At 35.4% G+C, this 24,698-nt stretch overlaps 3 protein-coding genes across 7 annotated transcripts in view; all 3 read left to right on the plus strand.

The window, feature by feature from the left end:
- The first annotated feature begins 778 nt into the window (after positions 1 to 778).
- On the plus strand, positions 779 to 2,032 carry LOC127878303 (uncharacterized). Its single transcript, XM_052424823.1, has 2 exons — positions 779 to 1,162; positions 1,253 to 2,032. The coding sequence occupies exons 1-2, from the start codon at positions 779 to 781 to the stop codon at positions 2,030 to 2,032; spliced, it is 1,164 nt and encodes a 387-aa protein (XP_052280783.1).
- A 5,049-nt stretch (positions 2,033 to 7,081) lies between these two features.
- Positions 7,082 to 9,449, plus strand: LOC127878304 (neurocalcin-delta-like). Its single transcript, XM_052424825.1, has 3 exons — positions 7,082 to 7,153; positions 7,805 to 7,943; positions 9,058 to 9,449. The coding sequence occupies exons 1-3, from the start codon at positions 7,082 to 7,084 to the stop codon at positions 9,447 to 9,449; spliced, it is 603 nt and encodes a 200-aa protein (XP_052280785.1).
- A 3,825-nt stretch (positions 9,450 to 13,274) lies between these two features.
- Positions 13,275 to 24,698, plus strand: part of LOC127878041 (protein patched homolog 3-like) — a 65,731-nt gene continuing 54,307 nt past the window's right edge. For 4 of the 5 annotated variants that reach the window (XM_052424434.1, XM_052424437.1, XM_052424438.1 and 1 more), the window contains exon 1: positions 13,275 to 13,393. The gene's annotated coding sequence lies outside the window, so the exon portion shown is untranslated. Of the gene's footprint in view, positions 13,394 to 21,188; positions 21,248 to 24,698 lie in introns of those variants that run through there. The other variant, XM_052424436.1, reaches the window with a different exon arrangement.

Genomic DNA, 24,698 nt, shown 5'->3' on the forward strand with positions numbered 1-24,698 from the left:
TTACTGGCACCCCAACAGGCAGGTTTCCGACAGTTTCGCTCAACTGAAGACCAGACTACTTACTTATCACAAGAGGTCGAAGACGCATTTCAAGAACAGAAGGTAGTCTTGACAGTCTGGATTGACCTTCAAAGGGCGTTCGACAAAGTCTGGACTGATGGTTTACAAGTGAAACTTATGAGGAACGGAGTTGACGGATCCATGCTGAGCTGGATCAAGGCATATTTATATAACAGGAGAGCCAGGGTTAGTCTGAACCAAACAAAAAGCAGGAAGTTCCTACTGCGCCATGGAGTCCCCCAAGGTGGAGTCTTATCTCCAACACCCTTTGTGCTTTTTATCAATGACATAGTGTCTGAGCTACCAAAGGAAGTAAAAGCCGCACTTTATGCAGATGACTTGGTGCTATGGTGTAAGGAAGAACATGCAACCACGGCCACATACAGAATGCAGGGAGCCATAGACAAGCTTACAGCATGGGCCAATGACTGGTGTGTCTCCATTAACAAGAAAAAAATCATCCACAACACTATTCACCATGTCCACAAAGCAAAGAGCTGGAAAGATCATGATGGAAGGAACACAGCTGAAGGAAGAAGATGAGGCTACATACCTAGGAGTCACATTTGACAAGAGGCAAACTTGGAAGCCACATATCAGCCGTATTGAAGGAACCGCCAGAAGGAAACTTGCTTTGATGCGCAAACTTGCTGAAACAACATGGGGTGCTAATGAGCAAATATTGAAAACCATATACCAGGGCACAGTGAGACCCACAATGGAATATAGCTCAGCAGCATGGTCCACTACAGCCAAGACCAACCAGCAAGCCCTCGACAAGGTACAGAACCAAGCACTGCGAATCATAACAGGGGCCACCAAGTCGACACCCATTGCCTTCATGGAAAAGCTTACTGGTATACAGCCACTGCATGAAAGAAGACAAACTAAAGTACTTCTACAGGCTGAAAAGTTCAAATCCCTACCTGACCATCCAATAAAAGCTAGACTTACTGAAGGTACTAAAAACCGGCTGAAGAGAGGTAGCTTTGTACACCAAGTGAAGACACTTAACAGACAGTTTGCACAACAGCTGGACACTCAAACAACTCCACTCAGCTCTGAAGACATTGTTAATCCAACAGCAAATGATCTTTCAAAAGTACAAATCAGACTTACTGTCCCCCTACTTGATTCAGAAGCACAAAATGAAATCCTGAAAAGAAGTCATACCTTAGCCATGATAAACTAGGATTTCCCATCAGATCTGTGGACACATGTATACACAGACGGATCAGCTACTAGAGCCGTTGAAGACGGAGGAGCTGGGATCCTCATCAGATATCCATCAGGCAGAAATGAAACACACTTCATGGCCACAGGAAAGAGGTGCAGCAATTACAAAGCTGAGACAGAAGCACTCATGAAGGCAGCCTCTATGATTGAGAACTCTCCTGAAGATACCACCTCAGTAGTATTCCTCACAGATGCAAGATCAGTCCTTGAAGCTCTGACAAACAACACCTTCCCAAAACTAGCTAAACTTATGACAAGACTCAGCAATAACCTCAAAATAGCACTCCAGTGGATACCTGCCCACTGTGGAGTGTCAGGAAACGAGGAGGCTGACCAACTAGCTAAACAGGGAGCAAAAACAGAGCAACCAAATACCCAGGTTACATACAGAGAGAAAGTCAGCATCATAAAGGCAATCACCAGGCCCCAGCAAGAGCAAGATGCTTATCACCTGCTTAACAGAGCAGAACAAGTAGTGATGGTTCGACTACGCTCAGGACACAACAGACTGAATGCCCACTTGTACAGAAAATACAAGCTGGTACCCTCACCACTCTGTCCATGTGGAGAAGAGGAACAAACTGCTGAACATGTTCTTCAAAGATGCAAAAGACACGATCAGGAGCGAGCTGCGAAGTGGTCCGAAGACACAACCCTCAACAGAAAACTGTATGGAGGTCTGGAAGATCTAAGACGGACTACAACATTCATTGCAGAAACTGGCATTATTGTGTAGCGCGAACGCAAAGAAGAAGAAGAAGATAACGAAAACGAAAATTTGCGAATCTGAGACAACTTTGTTTCAATTTTGTCAATTTACCCAAACGTGAAAAGGCCCCTTTAACCGTAACCTGTTAAAAGTTGTCGTTATTACATCTATTCGATCATTGGTTTGGTTTTAAGTCGGTGTATCAATATTAATGGGGAGAAACCTCAGACATTTCTCCCACGATATATGATGTAATGAAAATTGAATATACCGCAGGTTCCGACAATGATGACTTGGTTGGTATGTTTGTAGAGTCTTTAAGCACCTAACAGTTCTGAGTTACGCCCGACTGAAGTCAACAAATGTATTTTGTTGTGCTCAAATGCCCATAAATCCGGTCATTTCTATAATAATCAAACCAAATACACAAATGCGCAAGTTTACATAGTGTTTCAAATGTTTATTGAGTGTCATCACTCTAACAGCTAAGTGTGTTTTCACGCAAATAAAACTAGCTGCAGTTTGTCTTCTGTGAATCCAAAATTCTAATTGATTCAGATTTACGGCAAAAAAAACTTTTTGGAAATCGTATTTAAAAAAATGCGAATAATTTTATATTATTAAATTTATTCATTGCTTGTCGACTATGGCCACAGTATTTGTCCTTTGAAATATTGCAGATGTTCTTTATTGCAAGCCGAATATGGCCACAGTAATTGCCCTTTGAAATACAACCAATGTTCGCTATTGCAAATCGACTATTGCCACAGTAATTGACCTTTGAAATATCATCAATGTTATCAAATGCTAGTCGACTATGGCCACAGTAATAAACCATTGAAATATCCCCAAGGTTCTTTATTGCAAGTCGACCATGGCCACAATATTTGACCTTTAAAATATCCCCTATGTTCATTATTGCCAGTCGACTATGATCAAAGTAATTGATCTATGAAATAACACCAATGTTCATCAATGCAAGTTGTCTCTGGCCACAGTAATTGACCTTTGAAATATCATCGATGTTATTCATTGCTTGTCGACTTTTGCCAGAGTAATTGTCCTTTGAAATATAACAAATCTTTGCCATTACAAGTCGACTATGGCAGAAGTAAATGACCTTTGAAATATAACCAATTTTATTCATTTGTAGTCGACTATGGCCACAGCAAGTGACCTTTGAAATTCCACCAATATTCTCTATTGCAAATCGACTATGGCCACAGTAATTGACCTTTTACAAGGCAATCCATAACCCTAGTGGTGTCTTAAAGAGGCCTTTTCACAGATTTTGGTATGAATTGAAGTTTGTCATTAAATGCTTTATAATTGATATATGTTAGCATTGGATCTAAAAAGCTCCAGTAAAAAAACAATATACAACAAACGAAAGCAAAAAAGTATCCCGCAACTGAGCTCGAACCACTGACCCCTGGGGTAAAAGTCTATCGCTTACATCACTCGGCCATCCGTGCTGATACCAAAACTGTTGTATTTTATACTGCATAAAAGCAATCCTCGTAGTATCACAAAATATAATGACAACAACAGAACTCTCCAAATTATAAAATCGTTTCGCGTCGCAACGCTTTACAATTTTCAGGTTTTTTAATTGTCAAAATATGCATATATTGGATATTTTAGAGCATAGGAAATATTCAGTAGTACTGTTTCCTCACAAATATCATTAGTACAACGAAACTTTGCGATTTCTAAACAATTTTTGTGTGTCAATTAACCAAAACGCGAAAAGGCCCCTTTAAGGTGTCTACATACTATATATAGATGGAACGTCACTGTCGCTGTAAGATTGCTCTTGATTGAAATGCTATTTAATGGTTCCGTGATCTTTTCGGCATCTAAGTTACTCATTTGATTAGTCACAGACGTTAATTACTAGCAATGCAGATCAAAGTCTGAAAGGCCACGGGCTCGAATCCGTTTGGTTATATTAACCGTAACCAGTTAAAAGTTGTCGTAATTAATATATATGACCATTGGTTTGGTTTAAAGCCGGTGAATCAATTAATGGGGTCTCCCAAGATATATGATGTAATGAAAATTGAATATACCGCGGGTTCCGACAATGATGACTTGGTTGGTATGTTTGTAGAGTCTCATCCCTTTAAGCACCTAACCGTTTTGAGTTACGCCCGACTAAAGTTAACAAATGTATTTTGTTGTGCTCAAATGCCCATAATTCCGGTCATTTCTATAATAATAAAATCAAATAATACAGTTGCGCAAGTTAACATATGTTTATTGAGTGTCGTCAATCTGACAGCTAAATTTGTTTTGACGCAAATAAAACCATCTGCAGTTTGTCTTCTGTGAATCCAAAATGTATATTGAATCAGATTTACGGCAAAAAGATTTTTTTTTGGTAATCGTATATAAAAAATGCGAATTATTTTATGTTATCAAATTTATTTATTGCGTGTCGACTATGGCCACAGTATTTGTCCTTTGAAATATTACAGATGTTCTTTATTGCAAGTCGAATATGGCCACAGTAATTGCCCTTTAAAATACAACCGATGTTCGCTATTGCAAGTCGACTATTGCCACAGTAATTGACCTTTGAAATGTCATCAATGTTATTTAATGCTAGTCGACTATGACCACAGTAATTAACCATTGAAATATCACCAATGTTTTTTATTGCAAGTCGACCATGGCCACAATAATTGACCTTTAAAATATCCCCTATGTTCATCATTGCAAGTTGGCTATGGCCAAAGTAATTGATCTATGAAATAACACCAATGTTCATCAGTGCAAGTCGTCTCTGGCCAAGTAATTGACCTTTGAAATATAATCAATGTTATTCTTTGATTGTCGCCTTTTGCCAGAGTAATTGTCCTTTGAAATATAACAAATCTTCGCCATTACAAGTCGACTATGGTAACAGTAATTGACCTTTGAAATATCATCATTGTTATTGATTGGTAGTCGACTATGGCCGCAGCAATTGACCTTTGAAATTCAACCAATATTCTCTATTGCAAATCGACTATGGTCACAGTAGGTGACCTTTGACGAGGCAATCCATAAACCTAGTGGTATCTTAAAGGGGCCTTTTCACAGATTTTGGTATGTATTGAAGTTTGTTATTAAATGCTTTATAATTGATAAATGTTAGCATTGAACATAAAACGTTCCAGTAAAAACAATATACAAGTAAAGAAAGAAAAAAGTAACCCGCAACTGAGCTCGAACCAATGACCCCTGTGGTAAAAGTCTATTGCTTACACCACTCGGCCATCCGTGCTGATACCAAAACTGTTGTATTTTATAATGCATAAAAGCATTCCTCGTAGTTACACAAAATGTAACGACAACAACAGAACTCTCCAAGTTATAAAATCGTTTTGCGTTGTAACGCTTTCAATTTTCAGTTTTTTTAATCGTCAAAAGATGCATACAATGGATATTTTAGAGAATGGAAATTGTTCAGTTTTACTGTTTCCTCACAAATATCATAACTAAAACAAAAATTTGCGATTCTTTAACATTTTTTCTATTTTTGTCAATTTACCAAAACGTGAAAAGGCCCCTTTAAGATGTCTACACACTATAAATAGATGGAACGTCACTGTCGCTGCAAGATTGTTATTGATTGAAATACTATTTAATGGTTCCGTTATCCTTTCAGCATCTACGTTACTAATTTGAATAGTCACAGACGTAAATTACTAGCAATGCAGATCAAAGTCTCAAAGGCCACGGTCTCGAATCCGTTCTGTTATATTAACCGTAACATGTTAACAGTTGTCGTAATAACATCTATTTGATCATTGGTTTAGTTCTAAGTCGGTTAATCAATATTAATGGGGAGAAAACAGTTCTCCCACGATATATTATGTAATGAAAATTGAATATACCGCGGGTTCCGACCATGCTGACCTGGTTGGTATGTTTATAGAGTCTCATCCCTTTAAGCACCTAACAGTTTTGAGTTACGTCCGACTGAAGTCAACAAATGTATTTCGTTGTGCTCATAGCCCAAAACTCCGGTCATTTCTATAATAATCAAACCAAAATATACAGGTGCGAAAGTTTACATATTGTTTCATATGTTCATTGAGTGTCATCACTTTGACAGCTAAATTTGTTTTAACGCAAACAAAACCAGCTGCAATTTGTCTTCTGTGGATCCAAAATTTATATTGATTCAGATTTACGGCAAAAATAACTTTTTTGGAAATCGTGTTTTAAAAAAGATGCGAATAATTTAATAGAATTATAGTAACAAAGTAAATGAACATATACAAAATGCCATTGGTATCGAGGATTCGAGCCCAGAACATCTAGAAGCAAAAGCAAACTCACTACCACTACACCAAGCAGGTTTTTGAACTTGCAAACGCTTAAAAATCTGATTTGGATTAATGATTGTCAATAAACGAATATATAGTTTACGTTTTTTTTTAATCCGGAATATTATTTTGAAAGTTTAAATATAATGCTAACATTCTTTTTTTAATCTAATAAAATGTTATTTTTGGAAAGTGCCATTTGCCCAACTGTGAACGAGTCCATTTAAATGAGGCTGAAACACTTAAACTAAATAATGCTGTGTCCGTAAATTAAGTGGTTAATGGCAATTGCATTACGTTTATATTGTCAATATGTAGGTTACCAACAAATGTTTTCATTATTACGGATCAACATTCATTTGGAAGATACCGTCGTTAGTGTTACAAAGGACACGAACCTGAACATGCGCAAAATAAAAAACCTGTTATTGTAAGGACCATGATATAAATGCCAAAAGCTGGGGTTTGTAACAAGAGATGACATTGAACACTATGGCATGTGGACAGAAATAAAACAGCTCACTGCTGGGTATTGCCACTATGTATGATACGATAGAGTGGCCAAAGTATAGAAAGCGTGGGCATCGATCATGCGATTTTGAACGGTGGTTTCAAACTAGATTGGAAACATATCAATATACTATATTTGACAACGGACGGGGGATTTATTCAAACTGCGGATTTGACTGGGATTTCACGACGTGGAAAGTGAACACATCAGTTCATTTGGTGTTCAAAATGACACTTCAAGATAGACATGGGTTCCGGGCGATCGAAGGTGCGACAGCTGGACCCCAAGACACTTACGGACTTACAGAATACCGTGGACGTGGATTTCAGTCGAGAGGAGATAGAGCAATAATTTCGGGAGTACCAGGCAACCTTGGTACTTACTCATAGAATATTAAATGTACATTTATACGGTAAGTGTCTCTACAGTTTGTAGTGTGGATAATGTGTTTGCAGAATGCTTACCACGGCTATCAAAACCCTTTTAAAACAAGTGCATAGAAACTTTGTTGTCGCGCGTTCCAGGAATCTTTGTTACGTACTCGTATAATGGTATATACTTCATTTTTCGAGTTGGTGTTTTTACCGTCAATCGTAAGAAATATGTTCATAAAAATGACTAAACTCCACAGAAAATATATAATTATATTATAAATAAGGTTGGTACATGGCGAAACATTAATTGTTCGTTTTGATCCTTTATCACGTGATGCGCTAGAATTATAATCCGAAGGTTCTTGTAATGTGGCTTGCGATTATTTAAATTCATACGCTTGTATGTCTTTTCACTCGCAAAAGTGATAACATTTGGATTTCAGAATTTTAGAATACATGCATTGCCTAGCCTCACGAGTATGATGATTTTGGTAACTGTTAATCGGCTATGTAACCAGTTGATATCTTATTTTGTGTTTAACGTCTCTTAAATAAGCTCACAAACTCAAAGCTCAGCGTGTTTTTTTTATTTCAGGGGAAAGGAAAGAGCAAACTAACTAAGCAGAAATTTCGGTCTGTTTACAATAGCGTATTTGACGGAGATGCAGACGAATTTGTTGGACACCTCTTTCGATCGTTTGATTCCAACCAAGATGGATTTGTCGATTTTAAAGGTAATCAGCTTGATGTTTATACTTGATTGACTGGCGTTTAATAATCTTCATTTTAAGTTCGGTGTATTACGGTTCCTTAAAAAACTAATCTTAACCTGATCACAATCTTTGTCAGTTAGTTAATATTTTTTGTTTTAAGCCAATAGTGTTCACTGAATATCAGGAATTTCAGTAGATTTTGAAAACCAGGAGTCAAAATGACCCAAGGTATCAAAATGATAAGGGGTCAAAATAAAAATAATAATGGTCAAATTACTGAAGTACGGTAACTTGAAATGTTCCTCTATCCATGTTTAAGGTTTTTTAATAACTTATTTATCATAATAATGAATAAAAACATTTTAAAAGCTTCCTTATTTCCATAAATGATCATTCCGGGTCCTTTTTCAAATTGAATTGTGGAAAACAAATGTGTCAAAATGATGCAAGACTAATTTTTTTGAAGTTATCAAAAATTAAAATAAAAGCAACTTGCTTGCATCACAATGCAGGATTCTGCTTCATTTGAAATCACTGTACCTGGCATATGTTATTTATACTGAATTTGAACTTCAAGCAGAAGCACTCACAAATTTAAAATACAATATTTAAGATGTACAAAAATGGTGTAGTGTTGTTTTTTAAACATATTGATTGAACCTCGATTGCATCGAACGCAATTACTTGATGCCCTAAACTTTGCTTTCTCAGAAATCTCAGTACATTTACTTAATAATAGTGTCTTTGGAAATATTGTGCGAACCTTTTCTTAAGTTGGATCGAATCCAGGACTTCAATATCGGTCAATCATATCGGAATGAACTTGCAATGTTAGCCGATCATCGATTTTTGATGCCAAACTGTGCTATATTGTTTTATACAAAGGGACATTTAAGTGCTGTCTGTGGTTTTAAAACAAACACATGGCAATAGTTGCAACTTTGAATGAAAAGAAGATTGTATTGCTGCACTATTAACCGTGGAAGATATGAACCAGTCGAGTCCGTCCATTAGAATTTATAATTCTTTATTCAGAACCAATACACCGTTGCTACCATTTGTTTTGTACTAATATTTGTGTCACCCATGTCATATAAGCTTACTTAGTCCCATGTTTACTGTTTCCCTGCACCAGAGTTCATAGTGGGTCTGTGTGTGTCCGGAAGTGAGAAGCCGGAAACCAAACTGAAATTGGCCTTCAATATGTACGATCAAGACGGGAACGGCTCCATCAGCCGCGAGGAGGTGTCACCCATGTCATATAAGCTAACTTACTCCCCTGTTTACTGTTTCTCTGCACCAGAGTTCATAGTGGGTTTGTGCGTGTCCGGAAGTGAGAAGCCGGAAATCAAACTGAAATTGGCCTTCCATATGTACGATCAAGACGGGAACGGCTCCATCAGCCGCGAGGAGATGTCCAATATGCTCAAGGTACGCGGATCTCGACTGATGAAGGGGGTGAAATCACTTGCTTTGTTTTCATTTAACCACATGTGTGAGGCGCGTTATCAGGTTACAACAACATGATCTTATTACAGCCACACACAATCGTACCCGCTAGGAAACGTTAAATAAATGACTGAAACAATAAACAAAAACAAATGTAAATTCCTATTTTCAAAGATATTGAAATAAGTATATTTGGCAGATACTCCTTTATTTTAACGCTTTAAAAAAAATACATGTATATCTAAAAAGGGAATACGTTAAAGTTGGCACTTGGCGGGAATTTTCACCTGGAAGGATTTTTTTCTGTTAATGACAATTTTGAAAAGGCAAATAATATTGACAATTGCACTCAGTTGGTATGTTATAAGATTAATATTGTAAATCTGACATCGCGCGCACATAATAACATATCGCTAATAGCGTAGAGAAACATTTCCAATCATTCATTCACAACCCAAATTAAAGTCCTAATAAAAAGATTATCATCTACTACACATTTTTACTTTAACCGTTATCAACACATATATTTACCATCGCAATCGTCTACAACTCCGACATTTGATGATCTCTATAATAATAGTTTTCCGAAGGTTTTTAAGCAACGTATATTGAGCTGATTGATTGCTATCTGAGTCTACCTACACAACCTGCAGACAAAATGTTATATCCGTCCGGTTCATTGATTTATGGGGAAAGTTATGGGCCATGGACTTTTTTCTCTATTATAACCGTTTTCCAGAAGTTATTTTACGCAACTATTTTGGATATTGAGCTGATTTTTATGCCCCCGGTAGGATGGCATCTAGCAGTCGAACTGTCGGTCAGTCCGTCTGTCCGGCATTTCATTTTCCATTAAAATATATTGACCTAATATTTGGTGGGTCAGTCTACCTACATTACTTATAGATTAAGCATGAAATTCGTTCCGGTCCATTGATTTTGTGCGAAGTTATGGGCCTTGGACTTAGGCGATCAAACTCACAGTTCAAACTAGTGACGAGTATCCATATCACCTCTCTAATTACTTCCAACATTAATTTTTCACAAATTATTAATGTCAGCAATTTTGAGACCTACGACCTCGTGTATCATTTGCTTCCATTCGTTTCTTCTCTTTCCTTGGCCAATCAAAAGACGTGTTACATCAACTATTGATAGACGAAGCATTCAGGATCACACTGATCGGGCATGTGTGTACAAGGCGGGGCGTGTGTGTACAAGGCGATAAACAGTGCCTAGGGGTTTATTTCCACTGGCGAGTAAATTAGCTCTTATCCCCTTGTTAATCAAGGACAATAAAACACATCTGCTCTTTTGTATTGAGGGAAAGTTTACTGTCGGTCCTTTCATGACAGAAAAAGCAGTAGGCCCATGATTTAAGAAATTTCTGAGTCGACAGCCAGCTGGGAGGAGGGCGGGCCCCAGAGCTTGGGTACGGGCCTGTAATACAAATGTATAAAGTCAAATGACTTAAGAACAACACCACTGCGGGGAATCACGTGATCACAAAAAGTACATCGTACGCACAAAATTGCGTAAAAAGCTCTCGCTTAATGACGAAAATCAAGGTATTCTCATATTTTATAATATCTAAATTAATGATAACTATGCGCAAAGTACCCGCTTAGTCTCCTTATGTACTCTGGTAATTGTCGTTTTTCTTAGATTTCTGTAGTTTTCTCAAGCATTCAGACACAATAAACAATGAAAATTGTACATCGTCTGAACATACTTTATTTTGACGCGTTTGCTATTCAAGATGACTTAAAACAAATAAATACAAAAGTTTCTTTGGCGAGGGATTTGGAAAATAGTACATCGTCTGAACGATTTTTTTTTAAGTACATCGTCTGAACGGTTTTGAGTACATCATCTGAACTGCTTCTGTTTTTACTTTTAATGCGATGTTTATAATAATAAAATTGTAATAACATCTGTGATCAGCCAATAACTTTATTTATAACGCTAGTATTCTTTTAATTTTACTACAAAAATCAATAGGCAAAGAAATCTTTCATGCCCATCTGTGAATGTGTGTTTATTCAATGTGTTAAAAATGTATTTGCTGTTATATTGTCAACTGTATGCAATTATATTTAAATTTCAGAACTGAGATCAGATTGTATTTCACACGGTCCAAGAAGACTTTACCATGTATGCCAACAGCAAATCGATTCCGGTAATGTTTTCTCTACATATCGATGGGCAAATAAATTAAGCCCTCAATATGAAGTGGACAAATTACACTGGATTGCTTTTGATTGTTTCATGTTTAGAAATAGACAACAGTGAACGAAATGAAACAAGCTTCAGTAAGGGCAATTTTATTACTGCACTACCATGACCACGAATATTTGTGCTTAGGTACAGCTGGCTTGGTTTGGAAACGTCACCGGGCACGAATCTCTGTGCAAGACTCTTATCCAGGGCACGTTATAGGGAGGTCGACGCAAAGGCCGTAAGAAAAAAAAGCTGGATGGATAATGTAAGAGTGGACATCCCTTTCTATGGATGAATTACTCTAAGCAGCACACAACAGACCTGACTGGATAAGGATTTTTGTATTGTTAGCCCTCATTCCCCCAAACAGCCACTCTATAGGTAACATTTATTGCTTAATTGTCATAAAACTTGGTTGTCCCAGTGATATCTTTGTCGTGTTCGAAACTTGGTCACACCAGGTCAAAACCTAGGTCACTTGGTCAAAATAAAGAAAAATATTGTTAACATTAGAATTCACATTTATCGTTCAATCTTCTTGAAACATTGTCACAACGTATATCTTAATGATATCAGCTTTCTTTGAAAATGGTTCAGGTTCGTTGAAAAAGATGGCCGCCAGGGGGGCATATTTGCTCACATGGCTGTAGTTAAACCTTTTTACACTCTAGAAGTCACATTTATACTTCAATCTTCATGAAACTTTGTCCGAACATTTGTTGTTATGATACATCGGCTTAATTCGAAAATTGCTACGGTCCATTGAAAAACATGGCCACTAGGAAGCGGGGCAGTTTACCGTGTATTGCTATAGCAAAACCTTGTTAACACTATCGTTTATAAAAGAAATATTGCTGCACTGATGTTGTCTATTGGAACTGATATCTGACAATGAAGAAAATACACAAAACACTAGTTGTAATGCACTACATGCTGAAGTGTACAAATGCATAATTTCAACATTGCGCTAGGCTATCAACAGCAGTATATTCTGATAGGAAGACATTCATGTACCGGGTATAATAGATATAAAATAGATAATAAATATTAAAGTCCTCAAAATGCTTTAATCCAGTAGATTTCTCTTAAAGCATCATAACTTTTGTAAAGTGTATTTGCTGTTTTTTTGCTAATGTCTTATATCTGCCCCCCCCCCCCCCAATCAAATTGGGCACATGTCCGGTAGGAAGTTATTTTATCAGTTATTTAGCTTCAATAAAATATTTTACTTCCTGCGTGTGGCATCTTCTGACCGCAGTCAAGATTAAATAACACATACATGTATTCGAAGGCCTCTATATAATATTGCATAAAAAATATAACACTAGGTCATAATGACTTCTTTATTTACATTAAACTTTATTTCATGACATAACATTATCATTATTTGTATTTGGCATAAAATAGCACAAAGCATTCTTAAAGCATTCGGAAAGTCTATAATAATTCATAAAATTGGTATTAAAAGGAGGTGGTAGAATCTGATAAAAGTTAATATTTGAGATGTAGATATACAACTATTTCATATCTTAGATACATTAGTACAAACTATTTAACGAATATGTATCTCGTTTAATTGTCTGTTTGTGTTGTAGTTTCTCATAGCTTTGAAATTCACACGATATCGATTCCACTTAACATGACCGCGGAGAAATGTTTAAGGGGATCTCCATGAGATAAATGTTCGGTTCATGACCCGAAAGGTTACAACAACAAGGGAAGTAACTGCGGGGAAAAGTTGTGGAATGTAACCACAAACATTTTGCATTATTTCGGAGTCGTCTGACAGTTCGGATACACTGGTACGTTGCAAATTAAGTTAACTTATAACAAAGTTTTTTTAAGTGTGCAGTAAAGTGTTGCTCAGTTTTCATTTTAGCAGTTTCGATGCTCTTAAGTTTCGTGCTGAGTTTGTTCACATCTTTGATTTGTCGGTTTTTGAATGTTTTTTGATAATGTCTTAGCGCATTAAGATTCATGTAGAGGCTTCAGTTTGAAAAATGTGGGACACCTAGCATTGATCTCAAATTTGACTAAACGAAAAGTGCCACATTGAAAATGTTTACATATTTGCTTAAAAGGGTGGTTTTCCTTCAAACTGCTACCAATTTTGTGCAGCAAAATCTCATACCATCGACAAAATCAATCAAAATACAAAGCGATTTTAACACTGGGAGGCAGGTTACAAAAAATTGGGGGTACTGGGAAGTAGTACCAGTAGGGAACTTGATCCATTAAGCGAAACTGGGAGGCAGGTAACATTCTCGATCAAATATAACAAGAAATATCTTTAAAAAGATATACAACGTGTACTTTCTGTACCACTTATAAAAAAAACGTTTTGTTACAGTTAAACGTTTTGTGGGTTATAACATTACGTTTCAGCATATAAATTAAAAACTTGACATGCTCTTTAATTAAACCATGCTCTTTAATTTCACATGTATATCATACCAAACTTTATATTTCGTTGTTTCCTTTCCTAAGTTAATGATGCTATGTGTACGGACGTGATTTCACATGCCCATGTGCATGAACATATAGTTTTTATCTTTTGATCATTTTTTTTCTTTAATTCAATAAGCTTAGGCATGTTTGTTCGTTAAGTACGGCAATAATTTCATAATGATTCACGAAAGTAGGTATAAGCACATAGTTGTAAGAGCACTTGAATACATGAGTTCGCCCATGAACACATGGTTAGGTTAACTAGATCTCCGCGATATGACCTAATATGTGTTTTAAACAGCATACATGTACAATATCCAACAAATGAATGAATTATCAAACATAGTATGTGCACTAATGTGGCTCTGTAATTTCTGTTTGAAAAGTTTATTATTCAATATTAAATATGCAAAATGAGAAAGCATGCATAAGAGCGAGTTTCACAGATGTCATGCGGCTATTTTGCTGTTTATATACCATAGTCGCTACAATGTTTACAAATGGCAGGTTGGAAATAATTCGTTTTCTTTACACTCATGATCGTGTTGAAAGTTAATAATACACGTTTTAATTTGCAATTTATTTCCTGAATCACGACAAATGTCAAATACAATTATAACAGAAAATGCATAGTTGTTTCATTGATCTATAAACATATAGTGGATTGAATATAACTGATTTAAAATTAACGTTTTCAAACTATTATTAAATCTTTTTCCCAGAATATGCTGTCCTATTTGTAGCTGAGCTTCCTATACCTTTATCAATGATAATCAGCGAGGTATGCAGATTAGAAAAATCGAGCTATCTCAATCGGGCTGGCTCGGTCTTTTACATAGGTCGCCATTGTGAAGAACTTTTTCATGGTATGATAACTTAGACGAGCTGCTTTGCAGCATCGTAAAAAATTGCAGCCGATGTAAACATGACCTATTACCGGACAGTTCATAAATACTACTACAGTATATACAAAGTCACATGACAATCACGTGACCTGGACTCGGCGAAAAAATCTGCGTCTGCTGCAATCAAAATTGCAAATGGAAATATGCTTTTTGGTGTGTAAATGCACATTTTGATAAATTCATTCCAAAAGTAATATCAAAAAACACATGAAACCGTTTGAATAACAATAAATGCATTCCTTTAACCTGTTTTCGGAGCATTTGTTTCAAGTTAAGTAGGCAAACAGGTCATGGACTTCATGTTCGACCATTTGTTTATCGATGTGACGTCATGCACACTTTTGCACATGCGCATACATAAACAAAACAAAACGTCCGATAATAGGTGCTGTTTGATAATAGGTACTTACAAGATAAGTAGCCTAGTTACTTAGTCTTACAGGGGCCTTTTCACAGATTTTGGCATGTTTTGAAGTTTGTTATTACATGCTTTCTAATGATAAATGTAAACATTTGCTCTAAAAAGGTCCAGTAAAAAATCAAGAATAAAATTTAAAAAACAAAAAAAAGTAACCATCATTAGGGCTCGAACCAGTCGGACCACTGGAGTCCTGGAGTAAAAAGTCTACTATTTAGACCCCTCAACCATACAATGAGAGATGTAGTTTACACTATATACATGTATAAGCAATCCTTGTAGTTTCACAAAATACAACGACGACAACAAAACTCTCCAAATTATTCAATCGTATCGCGTTGCAACGCTTTATAATTTTCAGGTTTTTAAATCGTCAAAAGATGCATATAATGGCTATACAAGAGCATGGTAAATGTTCAGTGTTACTGTTTCCTCACAAATATCATAACTAAATCGAATCGAATGTGCGAATCTGAAACAACTTTTTAAAATTTTGTCAATTTACTAAAACGTGAAAAGGCCCCTTTAAAAGTTTGATAGCAAAATTTTGATAATTACATTTTCCCCAGTATCTTCGAACCAGGGATCAAGCTACTGGATGAAGTGGGGGATTATATGGCCGCGGCTTCTGTTTAATCGCCCGGATCAAAAGCACCGCCGATAATCACTAAAATCTGTCAATTATTATATCCGCAGCGCTATCAAAGTGGCTTCTGTTTATTACTGAATACACACCTAAATCAATCAACTGACCGAATTGACGAAACTCCACCCCCTGGCATAGTAAATTACCTATTTAAAATTGATAAGCAACCATTCACATCGCTGGTCATACAGGTATTTGGCAGGAATCTCTCTTTATTACAAATCAGAGCAAGGGATACAAACTCCATTTCGGCTAATAGAAAACATGATGACACCGGGCGAGCCACTGTTAATTGATGTCAATTATCGCATTTAGTGTCCCCAAAACAATGTGGATTATAAAAATGTTGGTTTCTATGTATAAATGTATAAATTGGTATCTGTTCTTTGAAGACAGGTATTTATATTTTATGCACCAAGCCTGTATTGTCCGTTTTACAAATCGTGAAAACTTGCTTTTCGCTAGAAGTAGATGCCTTAAAATGGTCCTGGACTGGAAAAGCTGAGTTGATTCCAACGAATCACACTATTTTTCCAAAGATTGCGCACATTTGCAGTATGTGTGCGAGAGATATCCATGAGTATTTTTAAAGATCAAAGCGTTATTGACTTCGCCGAAAATTTAAGAGCCGATTTGCGATAAACTGTCAATAACATGTATCTATTTACCCAACTAATTAAGCCCACCTTAAAGCAGCGTTATTGTGTTGGAAAATCCATATTGACCAATGAGAGTGCACGCTTTAAGGGAGCGACAGCACTCGTAGGCAGTCAATACCTGCATTAAAATTATGCAGACGACGCGTGACGTAATTGACATTAGTGTTAGGTTTTGTGGCAGTTGGTTTGCTTTGTTAGATCTACCAATCTAATCTGACGCTACGTTGTACAACTCCACGATGAAATCGTGGCTAGTTACCTAGAAAACTGATGATGGCAACCGGGTGTAATCCTCGTGGAAATTGGGCATTTCGTGCGTAATATTGTCAAAACATTTATTCGACGCGATAAGCGTTTTAACAAATTATCTTTGCATTGATTTCACATATTTGTAAACAATTTGTTTAATTCACAAATGGGCATAATAATACATTAACAGGTCATGGTTCACAATGGTCCATTGGTGATCGCAAAAGATCCACTTCTCCCTAAAACTGCCTCACTTCTCCATCTCCAGAGTTTAGGGAGGAGTGACTTCTCCCAAAAATTGGAGTCTAGCTTGATCCCTGCGAACACGTTAATTAACTTATTTTCTGCATTACTATTTAAGGACTTTCACACAAAATCAGTCATTCATTTATGACTGATTCTTCTTATTAGCAGGGCAGATTCCAGAATTTACTGTCTTGGGGGGGGTCCACAAATTGGACAGGGTTTGCGTGATACAATCAATTATTTATAAACACTTTTCTCACAAAATGATTGACAATTAATACATTGTACAGAGTGCGTAAATGAAGTGCTTCAATGAGGAGGTTTTAATAGCTGTTGATTGCTTCGTCTAACAATGGGAATTGAAGTAAACTTCTTTACTTTGTTGCCATAGTTGGCATCCTAACCTTTCCTGATTTGAGGAAGTGACTTTCACATATAAATTGGAATAAAGTGGTGAAAACTAAATTGAAAATTCATTGTCAATATATAAAACATCTTCAAAAATTGAAACAGCAATAAATTATTAGATAATTTAAATTAGACATTTTGAAAAGTGAAAACATTCATTATAAAACTGTTTAATAAAAAAACAACACTTAATGCAAACATAATTGGGGTTAGACATTCATTCCTATCAAGGGATTGCTTTAAGGAAATTATCAAATAATTGTTTAAAAGTTATTGGTGTTTAATAAGCTTTTGAAAAGCCACTGGAAGATGCCAAAGTGGACTACTAGCTTTAAAGAATAACTCTGCAACTAATTTCAACTCCTGTACGAATTTTAAACCAAACACTGTAATTAATGCATTATTAAAAAGTTATTGCATAGTTTGTATAAGTCTATGCTTTAGTACAGGCGACCACCAACTACTGCATGTCTACCTGAGATTGTCAGCTTCGGCAGGGGATTATGGGAACTATGCTTATGACCTTCATTTATGATATAAATGGTTAATTACTTTTAATTAAACAAAATAACACAACCAACAAATTAATTTTTAACTGATGATGCCCATGATGTGTTACACTATTAAAATAGTTAAGGAATCTAAATTAGACACAAAATGATTTTATAAACATTTTACAGTTGCTGATTATATAAGTCTGTCCCTTTTCCCGTCTTATATTTTCTGGACTGAACTATTTCTCAGCATTGGCTGACCAGAGTTATTTAAATGCAACTTAAGCTTATAAGGCATAAATCATCGCACCATGGTCATCTTCATCTTGTGTTTCTTTATATATATGTCTGTTAAGAACAAACTTTTTTTCTAATTGTGCTGTTCAATGTCAATTATGTCAGAATAAGTATTTTGCTTTTGCAAGTAAATTAGCAAGGTGCTTGTTTTCTGATGAGTGTTATCATGTACATCAGCTTTGTACAATATAAGAATTGGCCTTTACATTTTATGATGATGTGGTATGGAACAGTTATGGCGTACCATCTTAATTATATCAGTATTTAAATACATTATAAAGGTGGTTGGAACAATATTTTGTTTAAATGAGTCCATCAATAGAGTAAATAATTTTAATGTTGTTAGTGTGTACTATACCTGTCTGCTTCAACTTTCTCATTAAAGTGCATGTTCTTTTCATTGAAATTACATTTTAATAAAAAAACAAATGTGGTTATTGAAAAGGAACTTGCATATTTAGTCACAAACGTTGTATCAAAACATTATAAGGTGTACTAAACAGAAATATTTATTGCAAATGTCATACAAGAATAACAAGCCTACAAACAAAATTAATAAACAAATGAAAAACGAAGCGGTTGATGCTTTGTATACATAATGCATGTTCTAACTCTCCTCAACTCTAATTCCTTATCCAGTTGTTTGTTGATTTACAGAGGCTTACATATTAGTTTTGAAAAAAGCTTATAGGCCGCTTATTTAAGTGAGAATAAACACCTGCATGCACGAGAAAGTGAACCAATGATGATTAGAAATGGATTCATTATGTATTCCCCTTGTACTAGTTTTACCTAGTAAGCATGCCCAAAGTAAATTTTTTAATTAAAATTACTGACAATATGCCTTTTGTTTATTTTGCAAGTTCTGTAATGGATAAGGGACATAATTTTTATAATAAAGTAATAATATATATAATGTTTTTTTTAAGTTTCATTTGTCTAGCATATTTTATTATCATCTGGTTGTTTCCTGCCAACAACAAATACAACTGCTTAAAATAAAATATTCAAAGTAAGCCATATGAGCACATCATGCAAAAATGGGTCTTATGCAACATGAGGCCGACATAGCTCCTTATGTGCAGTCCGGTCATGAGCTACCCTATTGGCTAATGAGACCACAAAATGTTGAGGGACTTAATAGCAGACAAGTATTGGACCCATTTTAGTACAAAACAGCTCAATATATCTTATGATAAAGTTATTGATTATTAAATTTGCCTTGTTTGCTGGTTACAGTCCCTATATCAACAGCTTTCTTCCTATCAGCTGTAGACTTGAAGGTGAGTGTTAACTTAGAGATAAGTCTAAGGGTCTAATCTGTTTTAGAAAAGCTATTGATTCTGTTTCAACTATTGTTTTTTGCAACATACATGATTAAAAAATGTATTCAATATTTGTTACAACACCATGGGTTTCAATTTTATCTTCCATTATAGACTCACATTGCCTCATTGGCAGATGAGGATTGTTGTTCACTATGTCTGCATCTTATCAAGTTGACATAGACAACAATGTTCAGACATGTTAACATAATATTATTATATTGTGCACTACTCCAATAGTTGATATTAAGGTTTATTGACTGTGTTTTAGTAACGTTAGTCAAACAAGAGACAATGAATGAAATTCAATTCAAACTAGAAATGGCGCGGCAGAGGCCGACGCGTATCCCCACGCCGAATGTTTGACCTAGGTGTGCCCCAGGGTTGGTAATGGGGCCATGCATAGCTGAGATTGACCGTATTGTCATAAGAGAAGTTCATCATCAATTAGAAGTGAATTGGTGTAGAAATGAAGAAGTTATAGTAAAAGGCAATTTTGGGTGGGTGTGACATATGTGGGCAGGGCGCCCCAGGGTTGGTAATGGGGCCATGCATAGTTGAGATTGACCGTATTGTCATAAGAGAGGTTCAGTATCAATTTGAAGTGAATCGGTGTAGAAATGAAGAAATTATAGTAAAAGGCAATTTTGGGTGGGTGTGGTCTATGTGGGCGGGGCGCCCCAGGGTTGGTAATGGGGCCATGCATAGTTGAGATTGACTGTATTGTCATAAGAGAAGTTCAATATCAATTTGAAGTGAATCGGTGTAGAAATGAAGAAATTATAGTAAAGGCAATTTTGGGTGGGTGTGGTCTATGTGGGCGGGGCCCCAGGGTTGGTTATGGGAACATGCATAGTTGAGATTGACCCTAATGTCATAAGAGAAGTTCAGTATCAATTTGAAGTGAATCCGTGTAGAAATGAAAAAATTATAGTAAATGGAATTTTTTGGTGGGTGTGGCCTATGTGGGCGGGCGCCCCAGGGTTGGGATTGGGGCCATGCATAGTTGAGATTGACCCTAATGTCATAACAAAAGTTCAGTATCAATTTGAAGTAAATCCGTGTAGAAATGAAAAAATTATAGTAAATGGAAATTTTTGGTGGGTGTGGCCTATGTGGGCGGGGCGCCCCAAAGTTGGGAATGGGGCCATGCATGGTTGAGATTGACCGTATTGTCATAGGTGAGGTCCAGTATCAATTTGAAGTGAATCGGTGTAGAAATAAAGAAGTAAATGTAAAATAACCTAAAAAAATGAGTGATAATTTCTGGCGCGGCCCCACCCCAACCCCTATAACTTTTGACCCAGGGGTCAGATCAAAATTCCAAATAGTGCAGGGTCGCACATATGCTCATAGCTACCATGTGTGTAAATTTCAAGGTTCTAGTGCTTTTAGTGTAGGAGGAGATAGTGGCCAGGACGGACGGACAGACGGACGGACAGACGGACGGACGGCGGAGATCACCACAATATCCCCACCTTTTTTTCAAAAAGCGTGGGGATAATTATTGGTATATGGGTAGAGTAATAAACAATGACATGGAATTTTTTTAAGGGTACCGGTATGTATCAAGCAGCAATATATTAATGGTTTAGTATCATCTGAGACATAGTCAGTTTTTGAAGTATGAACACTTTTTTTTCTTCCAAGACATTTTATTTCAGGATTGGGAACAATAACGTATACAATATGAAATATAACACAATAATGTTATGCAAACGGAGATGAGAAAAACATGCAACGCATCTTAAGTTTAGTTCTTCAAGTCTGAACACTGTCTTTGTTAATTAATTAAACAGAAAAGCCTTGGTTGTATAAAAACATAATTTTTAAACACTATGTTTCATTATATCATATCCACACTCCATATTAGATGTTCAATTTATAGTGATTAAAAAACTTACTGAAATAAAAAGAATAATAATATAAACATCAGTATATGACAGGGCCTGGCTTAATTAAGGTTATGGTTATGTTATTAAAAAATGCACAAACAGTAAACGAACAGTAAATAATTTTATTATATACATGTAGCCTGGTACATGTAATACACAATTTTATTTTCACAAGCACTGAAGTTATTCATTTTTTAGATACCTGAACCCTTTGCACTTTTCATTGACGCATTTTCCATGAACTTGCTATTAGAAAGTCATATAGTCACACTTTTTATGTGCAGGTTGAATGAGACATTCATCCTCAAAACATGCAGTTACTGTTGTACTTATGAATTTTGATAAGTAAAAAGACACCTGCATGTATAATTCAATCATTAAAATGGTATTAACCTTAAACTGTATGCTTGTATCGATTTAAATATCCCACAACAAAATTGTGTCCATGGATGCTGGACAAGGTTTTGAAGTTCAAGTGAAAATGATAAACACATCTGATAAGTATGGACAGAAAATTACAAAGTTTATACTAACAACATGAAATGCACAGTTGTGTATGAGAAAAGAAATGATGTTCTTTTTAGTTTGATATCTTACTCTTTCTTCACGAATCTAAATATACTAAATCAATTGCTTAACTTTACACAAGTGATGTTAAATACATGATGAATGAATTAATTTGGGATGAGGAAATTATTCATTGCAGGAAGAAATAAATTACAGTGATTGTAAAATTGGACTTAAATTGAATTAATGTAACTGAAGTTTTGTGCATACTTATTTTCATACAAAATATAACTTCTCTTATTGTATAATATGGAATATTTAAGTATTGTTTAAAATAATGTAATTTTTACTTTTTCAAAAATGATGATCCCTTGTCAAAAAAATAACCCACTTTCATACCAAAACACACTTAAACCAACATAAAACTGTGTTTTTTCTGAGTTTTTCTCAGCGGAAGTTGGTTTTTGCTATTAAAAGCGAGTTTTATGTGCGCTAAACTGTGCTATACTGAGTTTAAAGTTGGTTATTTTAAGAAGATGTGTGTTTAAGCGAGTTTTTTCTGTAAGGAGTCAGTTTTTTGTGTGTCAAAAGTGAGCCTTTTTATTTATGAGTTGGTTTATGTGTGTTTAAGTGTGTCTTTTTGTTTTATAAGCGAGTCTTTTACAACAGAAGTTGATCCTTTTTAAACAGAAGTGGGTTTAAGCGAGTTTAAATTGGTCTTTTTGTAAATAATTTGAGAGCTGAAACCAGGCTAAAAGACTCACTTTAACACACTTTTCAATAAGTTGGTATTTTGTTTTCAAATAATACTCATCAATGAAACAATAATTCTTCAACTAGGTCTTTGTTTCATGTTTATAGCCATATATAATACAAGTCAATTGTAAAGGGGCTTTTTTACAGCTTGTTTGCCATTGTCCCTATTGTAAATGTGTGTGCTCCCCATAATTTTTTAGTGAATATTGGATGAAAATGGCTCTTTCAGAACATCACAGGTTCACAGATGGACAACAAGTATCACTGCCAAAAACTATAAAAATGATAAAACTTAGTTTTATACCTGAAAATGAAAGACTTTGTGTTTTGCTTTGATTTTTTCTTTATATTTGTTTTTATTATAAACAATATCTTATGATTGTTTTATGTCTTAAAATTATTTTATTTTTTTTAATTTTAAAACAATCTTATATGATTGTTTATATTTGTTTAAAACAGTATTTACTTGTTAAATCTGCATATTTAAATAATTATGGTATTGGAAACATTATTTTGGAAATAATCTATTAATTTGTGTACATAAGTTATGCAAGATTTTGATATTTTCATATGATACCATTATATCCATTTTCTTAATTTGCAATAAAATAATAAGATGCCAAACATGACCTGTGTTACATAAACAGTCAACAAAATAACAAGACAATACCTAAAAACACCCCTTTTCACACCACTAACAATAAACAGATAACAATCTGTCAGGCATTCAGAGCTAAACAGGGTACTGATTATGAGGGGCAGATAAGGCTACTGATAGGGTTTGCCCAGACATAAGGCTGGAATGAGGTATAAGACTTTTGATTGGTTCAATTTTTTGCACAGGAAATTATTTGAAAACAACAACTTTTGAAAAACAAGCTGGTTTCAGCAATTGAATTGAGCTAAATTAAATTAACATTAAGACTTATCATTGTTCTGTAAAATGTATTGAAATACTGTCAGCATGAAGTATTGTGTGATGAAAACAATGTGTATTTTACTACAATTTGGAAATCAACAATAAGTTTGTTGGAAAAGAAGTTCAACTGTTGTTTTTTTTGGAATACTGAAGAACAGTTTTAACAGGTTTGTATTGTCATTTCTTCATCCTTTTTTTTATTTAGTTTACTGAATTAATTATGATCATTATTATGTTTATGTATTGTCACTGGGAAATGTAAATTGATAAGTTAATGTATTGCAACTTAAAGGAAAAACAACACAATTTGAAGCAAAAATAGATGAACATACACATGACAAAGTACAGTGAATTAATGTGGTTGTGTTTTATGATTATTGTCATCTTTATTGTTATTTATAGATATTTCTGGTTATTACTGAACAGATTTCTTTCCCTCATATTTTAATTTTGAAGGTTAAACTCTTGCCCCAAGAGCAAAAGGGGTAATCATACTACCTGATGTATGGACTTTTACACCAGGCTTTTACCCTGCACAAGCTGGCCAACTTGAGGGGAACTGAAGTGGGCAAACCTCGCCCTGTCCTTGAACAAGAAAGCTGGATTTGTTGAGAGGTAAAACTATACAGGTTATTGCATTTTAAAAGCGTCACAATTCTGACCAATGTGACAAATATTTTTAGAGTTTGTAATGTGATGAAAGTAAATTACAAGCCTTGGAAAATTACCAATTGTAAATATTTTGTCAAAACTCCTTTTTTTTTTGGTTCCAGAGTATCATTTAAGCTGAAATCCAGCATGAAACCAGGGAGGTGATGGCCATCGCACAGGCCACGTGCCGACTATTCACTTTCCACTTTCCACCAGCTTGTGACTTGCTCCATGAAGGGAGCAACAACTACAACTGGGTCACCAAGACCAAGCCTCCCCGCTGC

The sequence above is a fragment of the Dreissena polymorpha genome, chromosome 4 (assembly GCF_020536995.1).
Source record: "Dreissena polymorpha isolate Duluth1 chromosome 4, UMN_Dpol_1.0, whole genome shotgun sequence".
NCBI classification, from domain to species: Eukaryota; Metazoa; Mollusca; class Bivalvia; order Myida; family Dreissenidae; genus Dreissena; species Dreissena polymorpha.